The sequence below is a fragment of the Erinaceus europaeus genome, chromosome X (genome assembly GCF_950295315.1).
Source record: "Erinaceus europaeus chromosome X, mEriEur2.1, whole genome shotgun sequence".
NCBI lineage: Eukaryota > Metazoa > Chordata > Mammalia > Eulipotyphla > Erinaceidae > Erinaceus > Erinaceus europaeus.
The window spans coordinates 117,940,356-117,963,912 of NC_080185.1; the positions used below are offsets into that span (position 1 = coordinate 117,940,356).

Genomic DNA, 23,557 nt, shown 5'->3' on the forward strand with positions numbered 1-23,557 from the left:
CTCAGTATACCATATCTCAGACCCTGCATTCCCTTTAAATGTTGGAATGCTGTTCATGTTAGACTGCTGGACCAGCGCTATTTTCATAGGTAGGGAAATCTGTGGCTGGCAGGGAAGCAGAAATGTATTATCCTTGGACCAATCTCATATTTAGAGGAAGGGTAACAAATACAGGTTCTTGACTGTGGTATTTGAAATGACGTGGGGTGTTTGAAGTAGACACACTGCCAGAGGAGCACTACAGACTAGTTCTATGACACTGTGGAAGGGCACCCAGGCTTGGGCCTCCATGATGGTTGGTAAGGTCATGGGAATTAATCTGCTTGACCTTTGGGATAGTCTCTGCCCAGAAAGACCAGGTACAGCCTTCTGATTTTTATTCAAAACCATCCAACCATTCTATCTGTCTCTCCTTTTAGTACCCCTTTGGTGAGAGGTCTCATGTCCCTCTGTGTTCTCCCCTTCTGTCCCTTTGTGATGTGGTCACATTTTCTGCTCTACTAAAAACTGCAGTTGCTTTATAAACTGATTCATTTAGTATCAATGACACATTCTTTTTCCAGTAACAGTAAGAAGGTAGAGAAGTCTATTAGTAGAAGGAGAGAGAGAAGAAGAGAAGTGAAAAAGATGAAAAGATAGTCTACAATTCATGTAGGTATGAGAGTAGGTGCCTGAGTTATTAATCCAAGAAAAGGCATTTGATTAGCATGAATGGAATTCCTCCTACTTAGAGGTCAGTGGTTCTCAAACTTGAGCTTACATCAGAATTCCCTGGAGGGTGTGTTAGGACAGATTGCTGGGCACCTTCCCCGGTTTCTGATTGAGAAAGTCTGGGGCAGAGCCTGGGAATTTGCTTTACTCACAAGTTCCCAGGTGATGTTGCTGCCATAGTCTGGGGATCATACTTCTCAAGATGTAGGTCTTAGAGAAGGGAGACACAGCTGAACAGTTCCCGCCTCCTAGAGCTCCAGGCTGTGAGGAGAGAACTGACCTTGCTCTAGGTCTTCAGTCATGATCCATGAAGAAGGGAAGAATTAGGCCTGGTTCCCTCAGATGGTGAGAGTAGTTATAAATCTCACCATCAGTCTTGTTGCTGGGGTCTACACAGAAGCCAGTGTCCTTCCTGTATTTTCTGAAATATCAAGAAAAAAAGCAGTGTCATTCTGTACAGAAGTAAGTATATGGCTTGCTTACTATGTATTAAGTGTCTCCCTTCCTTCCTTCCTTCCTTCCTTCCTTCCTTCCTTCCTTCCTTCCTTCCTTCCTTCCTTCCTTCCTTCCTTCCTTCCTTCCTTATGGCCTTTCTTGATGTCTTCTGGCTTGGATAAAGGGATAAGCCAGGTCATCATATATAAATCACCTGTGCTTCCAGGACATGGGCGGTGGTGTACCTGGTTGCACATATATATATATTTACCATGTGCAAGGATCTGAGTTAAAACCCCTGCTCCCCACCTGCAGGAGGGGAAACTTCCTGTGAAACAATTCTGTGGGAGTCTGTCTATTTCTCTCTCTCTCTTTCTCTCTCTCTTTCTCTCCCCCTCTCCCCCTCTCCCCCTCTCCCCCTCTTCCCCGCCTCTCTCTCTGTCTCTCCCCTATCCATACCTCCCTACTTCCATTCCTTCTCAATTTCTCTCTGTCATATATATTTTTAAAAAGTTTAAAATGTCCTATGCTTCCTTTGTTAGCAAATAAACGGGAGTTATAAAAATATACAACCTGCCAAACTTTCTTTAGGAAGATTTCTGGATTAAGGTTGAAGCCATTGGGTCTCCTGTCTTTTTCAGGAAGCACAGCAAGGATGTGACTTAGTGTTTACTATGGTAGTTCCCTGATTCCTCTCTTCACTGTCAGTAATAACTAAACTATCAATCGTTTTTTCTTCCTAATGTGTTAGCGATAACAGTGCTTTATTCCATTCCACGAAGGGGAGAAACAAAGAGATTGGCAGGGATGCTGCTAAAAGTGTGAATAGGAATGTGAATGACACTTTGAGAGTGAATGCTTTTTTCTTTTTAATTGTCAATTCCTGATCTTTCAAGATAATTCTATGAACAGGTTTCCATCAGATTTGACCTTATGGTCAAATAACAACACGCTTCCTTTTTTCTGCTTGGTATTTCTTTGGAATCACAAAATGTCATTAGTTTGAATATTTAGAGTTGAGGGGTGGCATAATGTTTGGGGTTTCATTTTTTATCCAATATAGGAAGCCCTGTGGCACTAAATAAAAATGTCACCATGTAAAATGTAAAGGTTTTTGTCACAAATGGCTTTAAAAATTCATGAAGGACTGAGGGTTTGATTTATCTTATCCTCTTTCTGTGATTTATTCATATTTAATGTTGGTTCCAACATGTGAAGCATGCAGAAATTTTTCAAATTAAAAACTGTGGTGGATAGTTTTATTTGAAGAAACATTTCCACTATAAGAGTTTTTGAATTATGTTCATTCCTTGGCCTGTGCTGGGGCGGGGCAGGGTGGGGGGAGATGTTTGGTTTTCCTAGTGGCTGCAGTTCTTACCAGGTAAGCACTTCATTGTTGGTTTGGCCTTCTACTTGGTTTTGACAGTTGTTTCCCTGGTATCAGTAGGCATTTTCCCTGAACATCAGTCATGTGGGAACAGACTTCCCTGTAAAAAAATAATAAAAAATAAAATGTTTCTGATTTATCATTGGTTTCCAATACTAGAGAATTTCCAGAGTCACATGTCTGTGTATACCTTTTCTTGTGCCACTCCTTTATCAGAGCGACCTCCCTCCTGCCCTTTCTTCCCAACCTCTTTCCCTCAGTAGCCACCCCTCCCCCCCATAGATTCTACAAAGTAGTTCTGTTACGGTTGTTTGACAATTCTTTCTCTTTGGTTATTTAGACTCCATCTAAGAGTAAAACCATTTGGCAATTTAGACCTCACCTTTGGAATCAACTTTTTGTTTTGTTGTCTTATTTTTTGTTTGTTTTTGTTTCTTTGATCCCATTGGATTGCTGGTCTTTTCAGAAAGAAAGATCTTCAGTCAGAACAATATCCAGTCTTTTCTGTGGATGGCTCATAAATAATAAGTGATAATAGAATTATCTCTGAATAAAGGAAAGAAAATTAACTCAAAGAAAAACTCATAATACATTTAAGAAAAAAAGTAAATAGGCTCCCAGAGTCTGCCACGCTGGCCTTTCTCTCAACTCTGGCTATTTAAAAGGCTAGGGAGAACACCTTTGGGACAGAGGGAACTTCTCCAGAGAACATAGGCATGGATGCCCAGATGCTGTGAGGCTGTATGAACTGTAGATGGCTGGAAGGAAATGCAATAAGACACCGTTGCACTGTACACCTTGACTTCTGCCTATCCTTTCACCTGCCTGCCCATTTGTCTGTCCTTCTAGCCCTTCATTCCCTCTTCCCTTCCTTCTTTCAATGTTTTTCTTTCCTCCCTTACCATTCCACTCCTCAGATACTTTGGAGTCTGTAGGCCTTTTGTCACTTCTCGTAAAATGAAGGGAAACATAACTACCGATATTTTCTCTGCTGAGATTAATCAGCCTTTCACTACAAATGTCAAAGAAGAATGGGAATAAAAGGTGCTGGGTGCCTCCAAGACCCAGGCCTCTTGGACCTAGCCTTCCTACTTGTTTGCATTGGGGCTCTATTTGGATGGCAGCCAATATACAGAGCAGTGTACAAATCTGAAGTGTGCAGTTTGTAGAAGCACTTGTGATCATTTCATCAGTGTGAGTTTGATTTCACTCCTTTGCCTAATGGAGAGGATGAGCGTAATAAGTCAAAGTTTCTTTTTCTTCTTCAGACTATTGGAAAGAAGTTGCCTCCAACCACAGCAACTCCAGACTCATCAAAATCAGAAATGGACAGCAAAACCAAAAGTGAGTTTCCTTATTTATCCATATTATGTCTGAAAGCACTTGAGGCGTTTTCCAGTAATTGAAATGATTTTTAAAAATCCTTCTGCAATCTTTCTAGTGTTTATAGACTGTCAGGAGAATGCACATAAATGTATTTAATCAGGTCCTACCATTACAGTGGACATCCACTAGATTCTATAGTGTAGCAATTCAGGCAGCACAGTTATTTGCAGACTTCAAGTCAGAAGGGCCTAATTGCTCAGTCACTGCTCCCAACCATTGACACCCCTCCAGCCTCCTCACACATTTCTTCTTGAATCCTAGAGCTATAAATGTCTTTCTGCTGCTGAGCCAGTTATACTGTTCCTGTCAATTTTACCCTTGGATTCTAGTCTCTGAGCCTATTTGGTATTAGCCTGTTTTTCTCATAAAAGCCCTTTAAGCATTTAAGAACAGTTGTCTCCCCAAAACCTTTCCAGAGGTCAGAATTCTCAGTTCTTGAGTTGCCAAATAAAACAGAAGGGATATTTACATTTGAATTTCAGGCAAATAATGAATAATTTCTGGTTGTACGTGTGTTTCATACAATATTTGTTGTTTATCTGAAATTCAAATGTAACTGGGCATTCTGTTTGTATTTACTAGACCTGGCAACTCTCCAACTCTTTTAGTTATTCCTCCACTAACTGGGGCATTCTGAATGTGCTCCAGTGTGTCTTTTCCCTGAAATGAGTACTTTAGTTGCTTTTGGGGATTTCATTTTGGTTTGTTTTCAGCTCCAGATTTCTTTGTGAGGGTCATGTGGACAGACGACTAAGATAGTTTGGAAACCCAGGGACTGTGAGGAGATAGCTCTTCCATAGATTATTATGGTTAATATGAAAACAAACATAGATGTATACTTCTGACTGCAGGGGACAGTAATAGGAACTTCTTTTGCAGTGGAAAATAAGTAGTTTGGAGAGCAAATAAGGGCACTGCCTTCCACATAAGAAAATGAATTTGTGGGCCTTGCCAAGCCAAAAAATAGCAATTGAGATAAATAAATTCCTGGACGAGATAAATACAGATGCTAAAGCTCTGCCTTAATGTTTATGGTTCAGAAGAGATACATGCCTTCCTTCTGTTAATGGTATAATCAGACTCCAGATCATAAGCTGAAAGAAAAGCCACTAGGCTGGCACTCTAACCCAGGCTTTCTCAAAGTTGACTGTGCTCCAGTCATCTGGAGAGCTTGTTAAAGCACAGATTGCTGGGCCCCACCTCCAGAATTTCTGAGTCAGTAGGTCTGAGGTGGGGCCTGAAAATTGTTCTTCTAGCTGCTAGAAGAACAATTGTTCTTCTAGCTGTTCTTCTAGACTCCCCGCTGCTTCTGCCCTTGTTGTCCGTCCTACTCTTCCAGAAACACTTTTTAGAGCTTCCGAATGTTCCAGTACAGAAAGTGGTCCTGCCTTTATGCTTGCAGGTTATAAGGTTATCATGTGGAACCTATCTTTAGACATTAAAATCTTTCATGATTCCTAAAAAGCCCAGTTTTTTTCCTAAGAACTGAAAGGTAAATAATTTCTAAAACCATTTCTGTAACTAGACAGTAGCTTATCCATGCTTCCTTCTAACCAATTTCTTGTTCTATAGTTATGGCTATTAACACACTTATAAAGATCCAGGTAATTAGGAAGTTTCTTGGAAGCTAGAACAGTCAATATGCAGGAGAAGGGAAAAGAGAAAGCACTTGAGGGAGTCGGGCGGTAGTGTAGCGGGTCAAGCACACATCGTGCAAAGCGCAAGGACTGGCATAAGGATCCCAGTTCGAGCCCCCGGCTCCCCACCTGCAGGGGAGTTGCTTCACAGGTGGTGAAGCAGGTCTGCAGATGTCTATCTTTCTCTCCCTCTCTCTGTCTTCCCCTCCTCTTTCCATTTCTCTCTGTCTTAACAATGACGACATCAATAACAACAACAATAATAATAACTAAAACAACAATGAAAAAACAAGGGCAACAAAAGGGAGAATAAATAAATATTTTAAAAATCATTTTAAAAAAAAAGAGAAAGCACTTGAAACCTCAAAGGTCATTGGAATGTGACACTCAGGACATGTGACCACCAACCTGATTTATGTTTGCAGACATAATAGTCTGAGGAGGTGATGTAGACAATTTTTCAATGAAATTTTATTATTTTCGATTGACTTAGAAGGCTTTGTGTCAGGAATACAGCATCACACCTAGATTTGTGTATTAACCTCACCACACCCATCACCAAAGTTCTGGTTCCATTCATGGTATCACAATGACCCCTCTACTCTTTCTTCCCATTCCAATAGAGTATATGATGTTTTATATTCCAGTATCCTGTATTTGCTCTTAATTTTCTGACTTATTTCCCTTAGCATAACCATCTTCAGTCCCAACCATGCTGTTGTAAAAGGTATCATCTTTTTTTCATAGTTGAATAGTATTTCATTGAGTATATAAGTCATAACGTTGATATTATTCAGGGCCTAATGGATTAATGCAGTACAACTGTTGGCATGTAGGTATAATTTCTCATCTCCCCGTAATAGGTATCTGCTAAACACTCTGATTCCCAGCTATGTCCTTTCCCATCATCATACACAAAGACCCCACTTCCCTCCACCCCCAACCCCCTTTCCCCAGAGTCTTCTGCTTTTGGTGCAGTCGACCTTTCACTTTGTGTTTTCCCTTTCTGTCCTTGTGTCATTAAGTTCCACTTATGAGTAAGATCATATGATATTCATCCTTCTCTTTTTAAGCCACAGCTGTATCGAGTCATCAGTGAATAGGCATTTAGATTGTTGCTTAGCTATTATAAGTAACACTGCTATGAACATAGGGGTGCATATTGTCTATTCTAATTAGTGTATTCATAATCTTTATTTTTATCTATTTATTTTTTAATTTGATAGGACAGAGAAAATTTCAGAGGGGAGGGGAGATCAAAAGGCGATAGAGACACACCCACAACACTGCCTTGCTTCTCATGCAGCTTCCTCCCTGCAAGTGGGAACCAGGGATTTGAACCTGAATCCTTGCTCATGGTAACATGTATACTCTGCCATGTGTGCCACCACCCAGCCCTCTTCATATTCTTCAGATGAATATTTAGGACTGATAATGATAGGTCATTTGGCATTTCTACTTTGAGTTTTTTAAGGACTTTTTACACTATTTATCCTAGAGGCTGCATGAAATAATCTTAAAATATCTTTTTAGTTTTTTATTATCTTTGTTTACTTATGGGATAGGGACAGAGATAAATTGAGAGGAGTAGGGAGACAGAGAGGGAGAGAGGCAGAGAAATGCCTGCAGCACCACTTCACCACTCGCAAAGCTTTCCCCCTGCAAGTGGGGACCAGGGTCTTGAACCCAGGTCCTTGCACATTATAATATGTGCGCTCAACCAGCCCCAAGATAATCTTGATGTTAATAGAAAAGAGTTTTAACTAAGTGAGACTATGTAATTCTTTCCAGAATAAACAGGACCTTGGGTAATTTGGGTGCTTTTGGGGAGACTGAACAGGAAGGCCCTGGGCACCATTTATAAGAGTATGACACAAAACAGGACAGTCTGCAGGGCGTGGCTGAGTACTGACTCTCAAGGACTTAAGATTTGACCTCAGGATCACAGCATGTTCTTGATGCTCTCTCTTTGTTTTCACTCTATGTAATGTTTGCAGGCAGGAGGTTCAATTTTTTTTTGAAAGAGTTAGGAGGTGGGTGGGGAGTTGGCTGTGTTTTGTAGTGCTGTTAGCCACTAAAAAATATCTGAGTCACACATGTGATTTTACACTTTCATGTAGCCACATTAAAAGAAAAGAGATGCATAATTTATTAGCTTGAGTTTGTTCCTAGTACCAAAACCAAACAAGCAAACAAAAACCCCAATAACCAAACAATAACAAAAGAAAATTTTAAGCATTCAGTGTGATACAGACAAAATATTGTCAATTAAACATGTAGTTCTATAAGAATATAAAATGAGATGTGTTTCATGCGAGGTCTTCACAGTCTGGTGTAGATTTTATGTAAATAGTGCATGTCAACTTGGAATAGCCACATTTCAAGTACTCAGTAACCTCCTGTGCCCAGTGACTGCCACATTGAATATTGTAATCTGAGAGTAATTCCAGGGTGTAAGATGGCCTCCCTGGGTCCCCAAAACAGTTCCTGATGTCTAGTTCCCTTAAACATCCCAGAGGACCCTGGCTCTAGTCAAACCCTTCTTCATTCCACAATATCTGTTGACTGCAAAAGTCACCTGGCTCTATAAACACCACAGTGAGGGGGAAAATGGTTGATGAAGAGCCATTTTACAAAGACTGGGTTTTAGCCAAGAGCCAGGAAGCACAGACTCTGGGACCAACTTTGTTGGTGATGAACTGTGTGACCTTGGGCAAATGAGTTTATTTCTCAGGCCGGGCATGTGTGTTGCTATGCGTACAGTTCAGCTCTGAGTTCCAGGACCACATGGGAGTGCTGGTGTTATGGTGTCTGTTCTCTCTTTGTATAAAAATGTATTCCAGGAACATGGAAATCATTTATGCAGCAGCCCCCAATTCATAAAAAGTTTATTTTAATTTCTGACCTTGCTTTTCTCTTTCTTTTCCTTTCTCCATCCCTTCTTCTTCTCTCTCACTTCTCACTTGCATGGCTTCATTGCTTTACCCTTTCATTCAGAGAACACTTCCCAAATGGTGTGGCACCTGGCCTCAAACCTGAGCTGTGCATCTAGCAAGGTCTCTCAGTCTTCTCCCTTCAGGTTGGAAGAGGAGTCTATGACAAAACGTACAGAGTGAGAACAGAGGAGAGAAGCACCTTGTGCAGCTGTCTCCCCTGCATGCTAAAATGACAGCCCGCATCAGGGTTAAGAGTTCTGATAATTCAGAAGAGGTCTCTGTGAACTGCTCTCTTCTGAGTGAGAATGAAGCTCATCTCATCAGGACTTATTTGAATCACTAACATCATCCCCCCACCCCCAAGAAAACTTGTCTGATATTGAAATTTGTCTGAAATGCATGCTGAGAAACAGATTGCCGTAATTTTCATAACAAGAGAAAAACTGTCTAAATATTCATAAATGAAGTGCCTAAGGTTCCTCCAGCACACCGCATCTGGTGCTTCCATCTTTCTTACCACAGTTGATAGAGATTTGTGGCCTTGGTGGTGTAGAAAAATGCCTCTTAGAAAGGGCTGTGTTACATCTTTCTGAACAAATAGCTTAGTCTTAGACCAGTTGAGCAGGCAGGTCAGGAATAAAAAACAGTCCTTGACAGAATTTGTCCAGAGGCAGATCAGGCATCTAAATAAATGATGGCTATGGGGCAGAAGCGGGATGCTCCCTGTGCATCAGAACCAACCCTGTGCTCAGAACAGGGCATATGTGCCTCACTCTGATCACTGAAAATGTGTTCATTGACTGACTTCTTGGGTATTGTCCCTTAGGAGGGTGACATGTGGTACCTCATGGTAGCATTGGCTCTTCAAAGTGGAGACATTGTCTTCCCCTGGGTATCCCTACCGCCCAGTCCAGAGCACTGTGGTGGGCCCAGTGGGCATGAAATAAATAGTCAGTAAGCACATTGGAGACTCAGGGCTGGCTTCTAATTTACCAGGCTCGGTCTTGAATAAAATGTTCTAAAAAGCCACGTTTTAGCCAAGTTCATAGCTACCTGGAGGGAAAAGGCACACTTATTTCACTCTTTCCATTTACTGGAAAGCTCTTTCCATTAAACTATTGAATTTATTTTGGGATTAAGGGTGGGTTTAAGAATGTTTCCAATGCGCCATTGGACTTGGCAGATTCTGTATTCTTTCTAGCCATCTGTCTAGCCTGGTCAGGCCAAGGGTATGGGACAAAGCCAACTTGTCCAAAAGTCACGTTTACCAGTCCACTGCCACAGGAGATTTTTCTAGGGGGCCTTAGCACCCATGTCTCAAGCCCCCCCCCCTTCCACAGACATGTCATTCACCAGGTGCCCCCAACAAGGGAGGACTCTGTGTCTGGATTCAGAGCAGGGGTGTCTCACCAGGGAGCCTCAATAAGACAGGTTGCCAAAAAGCTGTGTTTCACTGGAATTCAAACACAGTCCTCTTGGAGAAAACTCTCCCCTTCATCTTACCCTGGCAGATCGCCTTTCTCTCGAAGATAGACACCTTTATACACCTGAGCAGACAAAGTGCTCTGGAGAGGAGCTGCAAGCCACTTCATAGAAAAGCTTTGCTGGGGGGCTGGGTGGTAGCACAGTGGGTTAAGTACACATGGCTTGAAGCTCAAAGATCAGCAGTGGAAAGATTGCATTTCGAGCTCCCGACTCCCCACCGGCAGGAGGGGGGGTCACTACACAGCGGTGAAGCAGGTCTGCAGGTGTCTATCTTTTTTTTTTTTTCCTCCAGGGTTATTGCTGGGCTCGGTGCCTGCAACATGAATCCACCGCTCCTGGAGGCCATTTTTTTCCCCTTTTGTTGCCCTTGTTGTAGCCTCATTGTGGTTATTATTATTGCCATTGTTGGTGTTGTTCGTTGTTGGATAGGACAGAGAGAAATGGAGAAAGGAGGGGAAGACAGAGAGGGGGAGAGAAAGATAAGATACCCACAGACCTGCTTCACCACCTGTGAAGCGATTCCCCTGCAGGTGGGGAGCCAGGGGCTCAAACCGGGATTCTTACGCCGGTCCTTGTGCTTTGCACCACATGCGCTTAACCCACTGCACCACCGCCCGATCCCCTGAAGGTGTCTATCTTTCTCTCTCCCTCTCTGTCTTCCCCTCCTCTCTCCATTTCTATCTGTCCTTTACAACAACAATACCAAGGGCAACAAAAATAGGGAAAATAGCCTCCAGGAGCAGTGGATTTGTAGTGCAGGCACTGAGCCCAAGCAATAACTCTGGAGGCAAAAAGAAAAAAAAAACTTTGCTTGTCAGACTTTGCTTCTTTAATTTTTTTTCCTTTTCTAAATAAAAGGCAAAAAAAAAATCAGTCTTCATTGTTACGAAATATTGGGTTGTCAGAAAAGTTATCATGTCTTTTTCTATGCAAAAATACATCATGCCTTTTCTGACAACCCAATAATTTTGAACAGTCAGCTCCCCAATCACATTTAAGACCAGAGGCAGCTACTATGGTTTGGCTTCCCAGTCACCTTTGCCTGAAGGAATGCATTGGATGGGCTGGCAGCTTAGTGAAGTCTGCATTGCGGCATTTTTCCCTATCTGACATCAGGTAAATGCCATTCACATATGGATCTAGCCTTCTTTGTTGTCAAGCTGTCCTGTGTCCACTGTAGGTTGTTGAATAACATCCTGGCCTCCTCTCATGTGATGCCAGCGACACTTACCATCTCTTCCCCTCAATGTGACAGCCACAGTTGTCTCCAGGCATCCACAGTCTGCCTACAGGACTCTGACCCATGGAGTTTTAGGATACATACCCTAAAATGGAAGCTAGAGGATGGGTTCAGTGTTTTTTTATGTTCTGTTTGCTGATATGTATATTCTGTTTGTTATGATTTTATTTTTTGAAGCTGAGAAGATTTTAAGTTTGCTTTTGTTTGTTTGTCCTTCATGTGAATAGAGTATAAAACCAAATGAAGAGACATGGGATGTGGGTATATGAGTTAAATTCCTTAAACTGACTGTTTTTAATCTCATATACATTTCTAGAAGTTTATAGATAGAAGTGATTTTTGGAGGGAAGATGTGAATCATAACTAAACTTGATGATGTTGATAGAGAAAATGTCTTGTGGTCTAGGATGTTGCACAGTGGGTAAAGTATGAGGTCCTTAGTTCGATCCTTGACAGCATATGTACCAGAGTAATATCTGGTTCTTCTTCTCTTTCTTCCTATCTTTCTAATAATCTTTTTAAAAAGAGAGAGAAATGTCTTAAAATATTATTTGGTGCAGGACTCTTGATCTGAAAGTAGGCATGGGTTTCAGGGACCTTAAACCTCCTAGAGTGTATGTGACAATTTTTGTACCTTTAAATGTGTATCGTTGTTACCCCCCCTTTTCTGCAAGAACAGTCATTTCTTTTTATCAGCATCTTAAGGGACTCTAAAATAGGGAAAAAAGCACTAAGAACTGACTGAGGATTTCAGTCTTATGCTAATTCATTAGATTTATTTTTTTTCTTTCTAAAGAAAAAGACAAAATCATCTCAATCACTGGAAAAGTATAACTTTATTTCCTTCTGTGTATGTGTATATTACTTTTTGATCTTGGACTAATTAAGCCCCTTTAGCTGATGGAAAGATGGAAAATGCCTGCCTCCAAAAATTAATTTTATTCCCTTCCTCTCCATCTCTGTTACTCATTTAAAATTGATAATCTTCCTATGTTCAAAAAGGATTTGGAATTATACTCTTCTTTGAAGACATATCAATCCCCTCCTCTTTTGTGAGCTCTCTCCTGAATGTAATCTTGCCTTTCTCTGAAACGTGACAATATTCGTTCATTGTGCATTTATACTTATTTGGAGTTTGTTTTTTTTTCTGTCATCCCTTCCCCCTTGATTTCTTCAGACTTTAGATTTTCTTTTCCATGTGAAGGAAGGAGGAGGTGGTCGAACTTTCTCGTATGTCACAAACCCAAAATCTGACAATACTTTTTCATGGTAATGACTCATTAAGCGTTTGAATTAAAGTAGAGAGTATCTTCATCCCATGTACCATGAAGTTAAAATTGCAGTCTCAGAATGAATCATTTATTTTTGAATTTTTTAAAACTATTGCTAAACATCCAAACCAATATATTGTTTTTATTTTTCAGTGCTGTTAAGTGAGGACTCAAGTGATTTAGAAGTAAAAACTGATTTTTACTTTAAAACATATCATAGCTAGGCGGCCAGGCGGTAGCACAGTGGGTTAAGCACACATGGCGCAAAGCACAAGGACCAGCATAAGTATCCTGGTTCAAGCCCCCGGTTCCCTACCTGCAGGGATTCAGGCCCCCTTCACAAGTAGTGGAACAGTGCTGCAGGTGTGTCTCTCTTTCCCTCTCCCTCTCTATTTCTTTCTCACTTAGAGAGAGAGAGAGAGATACAAGATAAATTAGTGACCATCAGGAGTGATGGAGTTGTAGCCACTAAGCCCTAGCCATAACCCTGATAACCCTGGTGGCAATATATGTATTTTCTAACTCCACAATTGAAATGAGTGGATTTTCTGGTATATACATCATTAAAGTTATTTTTGAAAAGAGGGGGCATCTGCCCCCTTTAGCTTAGAGGGAAACTTGGCATAAAACAGAATGGCACTGTGAAATATTTTTAAAGGCATGCTAGTACTTTCTTGTAAATGGTTTTCTCCCACTATAGCAATTACAGGTCAATTCCATAGTCACTTATTAGCCCCTACTGTGGATCAAGTTATGAGGTAGCAAGGGAATACCTGGGGGAAGGGAATGGCACAGGTGCATAGGAAGAGGCTTTGGGGAGAGAGGCAAATCACAGTGTTTGAGAAGAGGTAACTAGAAGTATTTGTCTTCTTTTAGGAGTTCCTTCAGGATAACAACCTATCCTGCTCTGCAAGAGAAATAAATACCTACCTGACCACAAAGTTATGGTGAACGATCGAGTTTTGTTCAGTCGAGGAAGGAAAGATCCAGGGACAGGCCCTCTGAAGTTGATTAATTCAAAAGGCATCTGGACAGTCTCGGGACTCGGTTGCCTCCTCTGATTTTCTCTGCTTTCCTCTCATGGTTGGATAAGACCGTGTTCGTGCCAGTGCCAAACACTACTGTAAATCAATCATGCACAAAGAAGAGTGAAATTCATATTATTTGCCTAGACCTAGTTTACTCTTCTTCAAATTTGTGGGAGGGTTCCCTATTCCTGAATGTAATGCCTGAACACATGAGGTTTCCATGAACTGAGGAGTGACTGCTAGGAATTTAAACAGTGATGTCTGCCACCCTCATTTAACTTTATTTGATGGAAATAGGTAGAAATATGACTTGTTCCTTTTCTTTGTTGACCACTGGTACCTGATTTTCTTTATTGAACATCTCTGCTTTTTGATCCAAATAATTATTCTTAAAACTTAGCCTCTGCTGGGCCTGTATTTGTTTCAGTGTTGTAAATTTTGAGGTTGGATACTCATATTTCACTAGCACAGTCAATAGGAAAATTGTAAGGGGCTATCATTATCCAATTTAAAGATGCTTAACTTTCTTCTCTCACTTTAGAACATTTGGAAGATTAAGAATTCAGAGTTTTGCTATTACTAATTTCAGAGAGATGGAAGTTGGTAATGATGTGGATCTAGGGATATCTAAACAGATTGGGATTAATGGATTTAAAACTGATGTCCTTAGCATGGACTAATGAGCAAAAGGTATCGGGAGCCCAGAAATCCTGAGACAGAAAGTTTCTAACCCTAGGACAGGGGAATTTAATGATATCTTCAAACCACTGTACAGAAAGCAGAAGCATCTGTACAGAAACAAAATGACTCTCTCTTTCCCTCTTCCCCCCATCCTCCTTCTTCCCCTCCCATCATATCTATATTCCCATCATATCTATACCAACCTTGGGCCACAGTATGTCTGTATTATAGATTTTATATTACCTTTATTTTTTATCACACTCATTGATATAGCATTAGCCACTGTTTGTATTTTTATATATTTATTAGTAATGGGTTAAAATTTTTAGGATTAGGGCGTCCGACGGTAGCACAGTTGGTTAAGCGCACATGGTGCAAAGCACAAGGACCGGCTTGAGGATGCCAGTTTGAGCCCCTGGCTCCCCACCTGCGGGAGGGGTCGCTTCACGAGCAGTGAAGCAGGTCTTCAGATGTCTATCTTTCTCTTCCCCTCTCTGTCTTCCTCTCCTGTCTCCATTTCTCTCTGTCCTATCCAACAACGACAACATCAACAACAGTAATAACTACAGCAACAATAATAACAACCAGGGCAACAAAAAGGAAATAAAGAATTTTTTTAAATTTTAGGATTATAGGGTATAGATCCACACTGTACCCACCACCAAAGTTCTGTGTCCCCAACCTCCCACCTCCCAATGATAACCACCATAGTTCTCACAAAGCCTTTTTTTTTCTTTTTTTATTTAAGAAAGGATTAATTAACAAAACCATAGGGTAGGAGGGGTACAATTCCACACAATTCCCACCACCCAATCTCCATATCCCATCCCCTCCCCTGATAGCTTTCCCATTCTCTATCCCTCTGGGAGCATGGACCCAGGGTCATTGTGGGTTGCAGAAAGTGGAAGGTCTGGCTTCTGTAATTGCTTCCCCGCTGAACATGGGTGTTGACTGGTGGGTCCATACTCCCAGTCTGCCTCTCTCTTTCCCTAGTAGGGTGGGTCTCTGGGGAAGCGGAGCTCCAGGACACATTGGTTGGGTCTTCAGTCCAGGGAAGCCTGGCCGGCATCCTGATGACATCTGGAACCTGGTGACTGAAAAGAGAGTTAACATACGAAGCCAAACAAATTGTTGAGCAATCATGGACCCAAAGCTTGGAATAGTGGAGAGGAAGTGTTAGGGGGGTACTCACTGCAAACTCTAGTGTACTTCTGCTTTCAGGTATATATTTTGCAGTAGTTTACGGATACATGTGAACATATGCTCTCTCTCACAGAAACTGGTGTATATCTAGGTTTTGGGACTTTGTTAGAAAGTGAACCACCTGAATGGAATTAGAGTATACTATGAAAGGAAAGGTCTCACCCAAGTAATGAAGCTGAAGGGTTGTCATTCCACACGTGAAGTCTCTGGACACAGTCTGAAAGTGAAGCATGTTGAGGTGGCCATCGTTGCGTTGGTTAGGTTGTGATCGGCAGATGCAATATTATTTGATATGGATTGGGAGAGGCGCATACGGGAAAGTGGGCCCTATCCAAGGGTTCCAGGACTGGGGGAAGTAGAGGCTCTATAGTGGAGATGTGAAGGTCAAACGCTAGAAGAAGAAGTGGAGATGTGAGGTTCCTGCTGTCTTAGGGTTCAAAAAGACAATGGATAGTTAATGTTATCATCACATTATTTGCTAATTGTGTTATCATCACATTATTTGGTAATTGGATAGTTAATGTTATCATCACATAATTTGGTAATTTGGAAGTAGAGGCTCTATAGTGGAGATGTGAAGGTCAAACGCTAGAAGAAGAAGTAGAGATGTGAGGTTCCTGCTGTCTTAGGGTTCAAAAAGACAATGGATAGTTAATGTTATCATCACATTATTTGGTAAAAGGACTTTGAAAAGTCCTTTTGTTAGGGTTTGCTGTACAGTACCCAGTATCTTGTATATAGCTGTGCTATTGGTCTCACAAAGTCTTAGAAACAATTTGCTTCGGGGTGTTTTTTTTTCCAAGTTCATTTATTTTTCCAGTTCTCTAGATTCCACATATGAGTGAAACTATCCAGTAGTTGTCATTCATCTCTTTACTTATTTTGCTAAGCATAATCACCTTCAGTTCCATCTATTTCCCCCCAAAGAACACGAAATTGTCTCATTTTTATTGTAGAGTACTATTCCATGGAATGACTATCCCATAATTTTTTAGCCAGTCATTTGTCGATAGCCATTTAGGCTTCTTCTGCTTTTCAGCTCTTATGAATAATGCATTTATGAACATAAGGTGCATATGTCCCTTTGAATTAGTGTCTGAGTGCCCTTTGGATAAATGCCTAGGAATGGGGGCCTCCATAGGGCTTTAGTTCTCCACCAGCTTTTTTCCTTAAGCACTGGTGAGTCCTTGTAGGCAGTTCAATATCCTGTTGCTCCTGAGTTCACAAGTGCCCAGAAATTCCCCACCCTCCTCCCTCCAACAGTGTGCTCCAAGATGGCACCAGTTACCCCTAAGAGTGGCTTCTTAAGTCCTAAAAATCTCTTCCTCACCCATTCTCCCATCTACTGAACATACATACCTGCACCCACTTGAGGCTTAGTGGATGTCCAGAGAAATCCCAGATGTAATTTGGCAAGTTTTCAGGTTATTTTTCATTGCTGCTACTTCATGGCTATTTCTCCAGAAGTTTCCAGTCACTGTTTTTAAAAAGCACATTTCGTTGATATCATGTTAGGCACTATGTAATATATATATCTGTGTTATAATTGTCCTACAGAAACTGGCCTACTCCTTGGAAAATATCTGAGGTAACTCAAAGCCATTAGGATTGTTGACTTCTCTCATAGTAGATACTCATTCTACTGAATTTTTCTTTCCACCTGCTATCTTGAGTCACTAGACTCCAGTTTTTCAAGTCATAGCTCTACAAATCCCTTACAAATATTTTCTTTTTAAAGACATTTATTTTCATGAGCAAGAAAGATCATAGCACTGCTCATCTCTGTCATGTGGTGGTGTTGGGGGTCTAACCTGAGCCATGGACTTCAGGTTTGCAAGTAAGGTGCTCTAATACGGAGTTTTGCCCCTGGCCCTCTTATAAATATTTTGAGTTGTCTTCTAAACTGGAGCTTTTGTGTGAATGGAGAGTTGATTTCAGCTAGACTTTCACAAGCATATAATTCAGGGCATATTTGAACTGATCTTGAATGGCCTTAGTATATTCCCCTCTTTGGTGAATGTTGGTACAGATCCTTGGTAATAAATAGCCCCATCTATGAATAGGCAGCTTTCTACAGAAACATATTTCTTTCTACAGAAACACACTACAGGACATATTTGTAGTGTGTGTGTGTGTGTGTGTGTGTGTGTGTGTGTGTGTGTGTGTGTGTAGAACATTTGGTCCATATTTGTTAGTTGTTTGCCATTGATTATCTGTTCACACACAAATGCATGAACATCTCTCTTAAGATATACCATCATGGAGTCTTTGTCATTGTTTTGAGCACCATGTTGACTTTGTTTTTATTTTATTTGTTTTAATTTTATTTATTAGGTAGAGACAGAGAGAAATTGAGAGTGGAGGGACACCTGCAACCCTGCTTCACCATTCGTGAAGCTTTCCCCCTGTGGGCGTGGACCAGAGGCTTGAACACTGGTCTTTGCACGCTGTGATGTGTGCGCTTAACCAGGTGCACCACCGCCTGTCCCCACCATGTTGACTTTGTAACATACAGATATCCAGTTTCCGATATAGTGATAGGTGGAAGAAGGTGAGGGGTTTAAAGTCTTGTAGATAATGCGTACACTTGAAGAGTAAATAAAATAGAAAGAAATTATACATACATTTTTTTCCTGAGACCAGATAGACTTACCTGCTTTTCGACTGATATGCAGTCAATAGCATTGTCTGACTTCACATGATTTCTGAGGGGAAAATGAATATAAATCTGCAGGAGTTGAAAGTTGAGCATTCTTAGGCAGTTTCCTGAGGGTCCCCCTTTCTTAATGTGGTAATACTGTCCTGGGCCCACTCATTAGATAAAACGTTTTAAAGATTGTGTTTTCTTTTCTTCTTACAGCCAAGGATTACTGCAAAGTAATATTTCCATATGAGGCACAGAATGACGACGAGTTGACAATCAAAGAAGGAGATATAGTCACCCTCATCAATAAGGTAAACAAAGGTTCACTCCGGCCTTCCAACCTGTGACCTGCTCTGGGGCATTGGAGGGGTAATACAGGCTTTCATGTCAGCCATTGAAATACATGGTTGTCATGGTACTGAAATCCTGAGGAAAGATCTTGCACATTGGCTCTTAGTTAGACTCAAGTCCTCTGTATCCAGGTGAGTGAATAAACTTAAAGATTCGCTTAATTCTGGTGACCTTGGAGCTAGCTAGCATGACCCTGCAGAAATGGTCTGTCTCAGAAAGACCCACCTGGAAAGCAGCCTGTTTGACTGGAGGCCCTGCCCTACAGAGTCTCACTGGCTGCCAGGGATTCTCTTTATTGGGGAGAGCCCTTAGAGAGGAAGGTCATGCCTCATAGGCAGCAAACACTCCAAGGGGTGTTTGCTGTTCAGATCAAAGGCAGGTGGTGTGCCTAAGAGAATTTTGCCTATCTTGTTTGAGCTAAGTTTGAAAGATTATATTATCATTATTGGCAGAGTCCTGTAAACGTTTAGAGAGCTCCAAAGATCTGTGTGAAGCAACAAAGCTTAACAGAGCCTGGGCCATGTCCTGTTTGTGCTTTCATGCAGTACTACACACCAAGTAGGTGGCTAAAGGATGTATTATTTATGGGATTCCTGGAATATACAACTTTTTCTCTGAAGTGCAGCATTTTTGTGATGTTCAAATATAATGAAAAGCTGAACTGTCATGGTCCGGGAGGTGGTGCAGTGGATAAAGCATTGGACTGTCAAGCATGAGGTCCTGAGTTTGATCCCCAGCAACACATGTACCAGAAAGATGTCTGGTTCTTTCTTGCTCTCCTCCTATCGTTCTCATTAACAAACAAATAAAATGTTTAAGAGGGGAAAAAAAAGCTGAACTGTCTTAAAGATATAGAAGGCAAATTTTTTTTCTTATAAGCAAGTGAATGGCAGAGAATGACGGATGCCCTTTGTACAAGCGTGACCAGGGGCCATGATCCACAAGGGACTAGAAAACACTGGGAGAGTGGAGGGTTCAGGATAGAGGGACAGAGTGTGGGAGAGGAGGCTCTGGGGAGGCCTTTACTGAGAAGGAAAGGACCATAACATGGCATGCATGGCCTGTCTCTTGTCCGCCATCCCCAAGTTTGCCTATAAACTAATAGGTAGGATTTACCTTTATAACCTTAGAAGCTAGGATATTTTCCTTGAATAAAAGCCTGTGGAGAACTCAGGAATAGAGCTTAGTGGTAGTGTGCATGCCTGAGCATCTAGGTTCTAGCCCACCAGCACCCTCCTCCCCCAAAAGGTCCTGTTTTTTTAAAGAACCTGAGCCACAGGTGCCAGGAAATTTCTATCCCAGAGATGAAGTAGCTTGCCAAAAGGTGAGATGATTTTGACTGGCTGGCCCTCTTGCCCAATCCATATCAAAGTGGTGTGTGGGATACTGCTGAGGCACCTTTCTGGGGTTGACAGCTGTCTTTCCAGCACTGCTGACAGCCCCAGAACTTGCCCATCACTTTACAAAAATAGTCTCCCATGGTCGTGCTTCAGTGTATCTGTAGGTGCTGAGAAGGCAGGAAAAAGTCTGAGGGAAGATGCCGTCTTGTGGTTCTTCTGAAGAGGAACACTTCTTTCTTTACCAGCCTTGCCCTTAGCTATCTGTGCCACCTCCTTTGTATTCCTTAAGCACAGTGCATTGCCTGCTTTCAATCAGACCCTAAGCAGACAGCTGGAATAAGGAAGTTGTTAAGCGGGTGTGAAGCAGAGTTTAAATAAGTCAATAATTGAGAGGAGTTTAGAAACTGGGAAGCAGTTTACAGATCCTAATACTATACGAACACAGTCCTGTGCCATCCTGCCCACTCCCCACAAACACTGCTTCTAGGGCTGGAATGCCATGACAAGAAGTATCACAAACTGGTGAAAAGCCTACCTAAAATATTCCAGAATTTATAGTAGGTGAGATTTTAGCAAGAATTTGGAAAGAAAACATGCTGCAAATATTTTCCCTGTTGGAAATTAGAAAAGTGGAGCCTGAGTTTATCAAACCCTGTTGAAACCCTAGAAAAGTCTTGAATATGTTTGTTTGTTTGTTTGATTATTTATTTTTATGTGGAAGAGAGAGTAAGAGTGTTAGTTGAACCAGAACACCTCTCAGCACCCACATATGTGGTGCCAGAGATTGAATCTGGGCCCTCAGGTAGCAAGTCCTGTGTCCATCTGCTAACCAATCTCCCCAGCTCCATCCTAGGAAGTCCTTACCTCTTGTTCTTCTTGAGTTTAAAGAATTGCCCCAATGTTCACACAGATGATACTGTAAAGCAAACTACTTCACCAGGATCTGTTTCTGAAGCATTCTCATTTGTTTTTTGTATGGATGAACTGAAAATCTCAATAAGCTGTTTTCTAAACTGGATGGCTTTGGCTGTTAGAGGTTTTCAGCTGACCCCAAATGTTGGTGGTATTTTTCTTCTGTAATCAGTGATGGTGGTTTCCCTTTGCCCTGCTTTTCTGTGCTGTGGCAAAAGACACAGAACAGGCATTACCCTCATTTTTAGCCCTAGATTGTCAGTTCATGTAGCTTTCTAGAAAACGAGTCAGACACCCTTAGTAGAAGCCTATAAGCCCTCTGCACATCCTGAAATAATGTGCAAAAGCCCGGACTATTTATGTGTGTGTCCCTGGAAACTGGGATGAAATGTGGCAATCTGAATGGTTTGTTTTTGAGTCTATTTATAAAGATTTCTTGTGGATTTGGGAACATTTCCATTAGTGGAACACACCTGTGTTTAGCTTTTATTTCCAGTCACTCAAAAATAGCTGCCTCATCTGTGTTCCTACCACCCCTATCCCTGACTTGTGCTCAGGGAATGCTGGGAAATGTTCAGAAGCCTTTGGGTCTGCTTTCTAACCACAGAAGCTCCATAGAGAAGGGCTGAGAGTATTGGGTGGGAGCCAGGCCACCATTGGTGGTGGGAATGTGGGTGGTTATCTTTTCCCCTGGCCTAGCTGTGGAGAGGGTTGTTGGACTTGCCCTTAACTGCCAGCCTCCTGCCCTCAAAACACAGTGCTTCTTTTTTTAAAAAATTTTTTTATTTAAGAAAGGATTAATTAACAAAACCATAGGGTAGGAGGGGTACAACTCCACACAATTCCCACCACCCAATCTCCATATCCCATCCCCTCCCCCAATAGCTTTCCCATTCTCTATCCCTCTGGGAGCATGGACCCAGCCAGGGTCATTGAGGGTTGCAGAAGGTAGAAGGTCTGGCTTCTGTAATTGCTTCCCCGCTGAACATGGGCATTGACTGGTCGGTCCATAGTGCTTCTTTTTTTCCCAGCACCCCCTAACCTGGGAGTAAGTATTTCCCACATAACTGCTTTGTAAGCAATCATCTTTAGGGTTTTCCTGTAAGCAAGGCTTCCTTGTGTGGCAGTGTCTTTGACCTTTAACCAAGCAGGCACAAGCTCCGTTTCTTCGTGGTTAGAAGTCCACTTGGCGTCATCAGATAGCTGCATTCAGTGGACACATCCCATAGTAAGATTGTGCGTGCTGTGCCATGCATGGTACTCTGATTTGAGCCCTGTCCCACTCTACACTGAAAGAAGCTTTGGTGCTGTGATGTCTGTCCCTGTGAGTCTGTCTCTCTATAGATAAAGATATAGATCTGGAAATTTTGCCAGGAGCAGTGAAGCCCCTGCAATGAGGAAAAATAAGGGAGCCTAGAGGATTACTTAAAGGTAGATAAAGAAAGTAACTACTGCCAAAAATACAGATTCGGAGTGTGCTTTCCTAGGAATCTGTTGATCCAGGGACCCCAAAGAATTAGAGCTAGACTTGCCTTGAGGGCAGAGTCTAGACTAAATGCTAACACCCAACTCATTTCATCTCTATGGAAATGTGTTTCTGTCCATCCTTTCTAGGACAATGGGTGAACATTTCACTTAGTAACAAGTCACAGGTCCATCTACCTGCACGGTGCAGGCCCTTCCTGGGATGTTGGCACGTAAAGCCCATGACCTTGTATCACCACACAAAGCCTCAAGAGTCCCCCACTCACCCTCACAGCAGCCCTGGGAGTGAGGTGAGACCATGGGTCTTCAGTCAAGATTACAAAGGAGGAGCAGAGGCCCCAACACAGAAGCAGCTTTTCCAGGAGACTCTCTGCAAGTCACTGGCAGGGTCACAGCAGGGTTTTCTGACCTTGAACTTGGGGGCTAGTCACGGCAGTTCTACCTGTATTACCTGGGGAGGGGGAGGGGGGGCGTGTGGTCAGTGAAAACTCAGTCTCTATCAGAGGTGACTTATCTAAGCACCATTTTTAATTTTTTAATTTTATTAGTGATTCAATATTGATTTACAAAATTACATGTCAACGGGTATGATTCCACACCATTCCCACCACCAGAGTTCTGAATCCCAAGTCCCTCCATTGTAAACCACCGTGGTTCTCCCAAGGTTGCAGATAAGGAGTAACTGTCCTCTCTACAACTGTCTAGATTTGTACATAATTGCCCCCGTTTTCTTCCAGATCCAGTCTTCTCTTCCCCTCCAAGCCACACATAATCCTATTACTACATCCAAATATTTCTCTCCTTTTCATCCTCTCTCTCTGGGACTTGATGGAGCTGAAGTTCAGAGCCCACTTACCCTCTTTGTCCTATCACTTCTTCCTCATTGGGAGTATGGGTCAGAGTTGTTTTTGAGGTGCAGAAGGTTCTGGCTTCTGTAATTACTTCTCCACTGGATTTGGGCATTGGCATACCCCCAGCCTGTTTCTTTCTTTCCCTAGTGGAGTACGGCTCTGGAGAGGTGAGGTTTGCATGACACATTGGTGAGGTCATCTGCCCAGAGAAGTCAGGATGGAATCATGGTAGTGTCTGCAACTTGGTGTCTGGAAGGCGGCAGGACATAAAATAAGACAAAATAGTTAATGAACAGGAACCAAAAAGTAGGAACAGAACAGATGAGATTAGGGATCTTAGGGTAGAAGAAAGCTCAGAAGTCCATTTTAGGCATGTTTCTTTTTTTAATATCTTTTTAATTTTATTATCTTTATTGGATAGAAACAGTCAGAAATTGAGAAGGGAGGGGAAGATAAGAGAGGAAGAGAGACAGAGAGACACCTGTAGCACTGCTTCATCACCCGCAGAGCTTTCCCCCTGCAGGTGGGGACCAGGGGCTTAAACCTGGGTCTGTGTATTGTAACGCGTGCACTC

At 42.0% G+C, this 23,557-nt stretch overlaps 1 protein-coding gene across 5 annotated transcripts in view; it reads left to right on the top strand.

The window, feature by feature from the left end:
• SH3KBP1 (SH3 domain containing kinase binding protein 1) overlaps nucleotides 1–23,557 on the top strand; it is a 447,635-nt gene that overhangs the window by 327,458 nt on the left and 96,620 nt on the right. For 4 of the 5 annotated variants that reach the window (XM_016195163.2, XM_007538851.3, XM_007538858.3 and 1 more), the window contains 2 exons: nucleotides 3,802–3,877; nucleotides 18,261–18,355. In XM_016195163.2, coding sequence (XP_016050649.1) covers nucleotides 3,802–3,877; nucleotides 18,261–18,355 — 171 coding nt within the window. Of the gene's footprint in view, nucleotides 1–935; nucleotides 1,174–3,801; nucleotides 3,878–18,260; nucleotides 18,356–23,557 lie in introns of those variants that run through there. The other variant, XM_060182929.1, reaches the window with a different exon arrangement.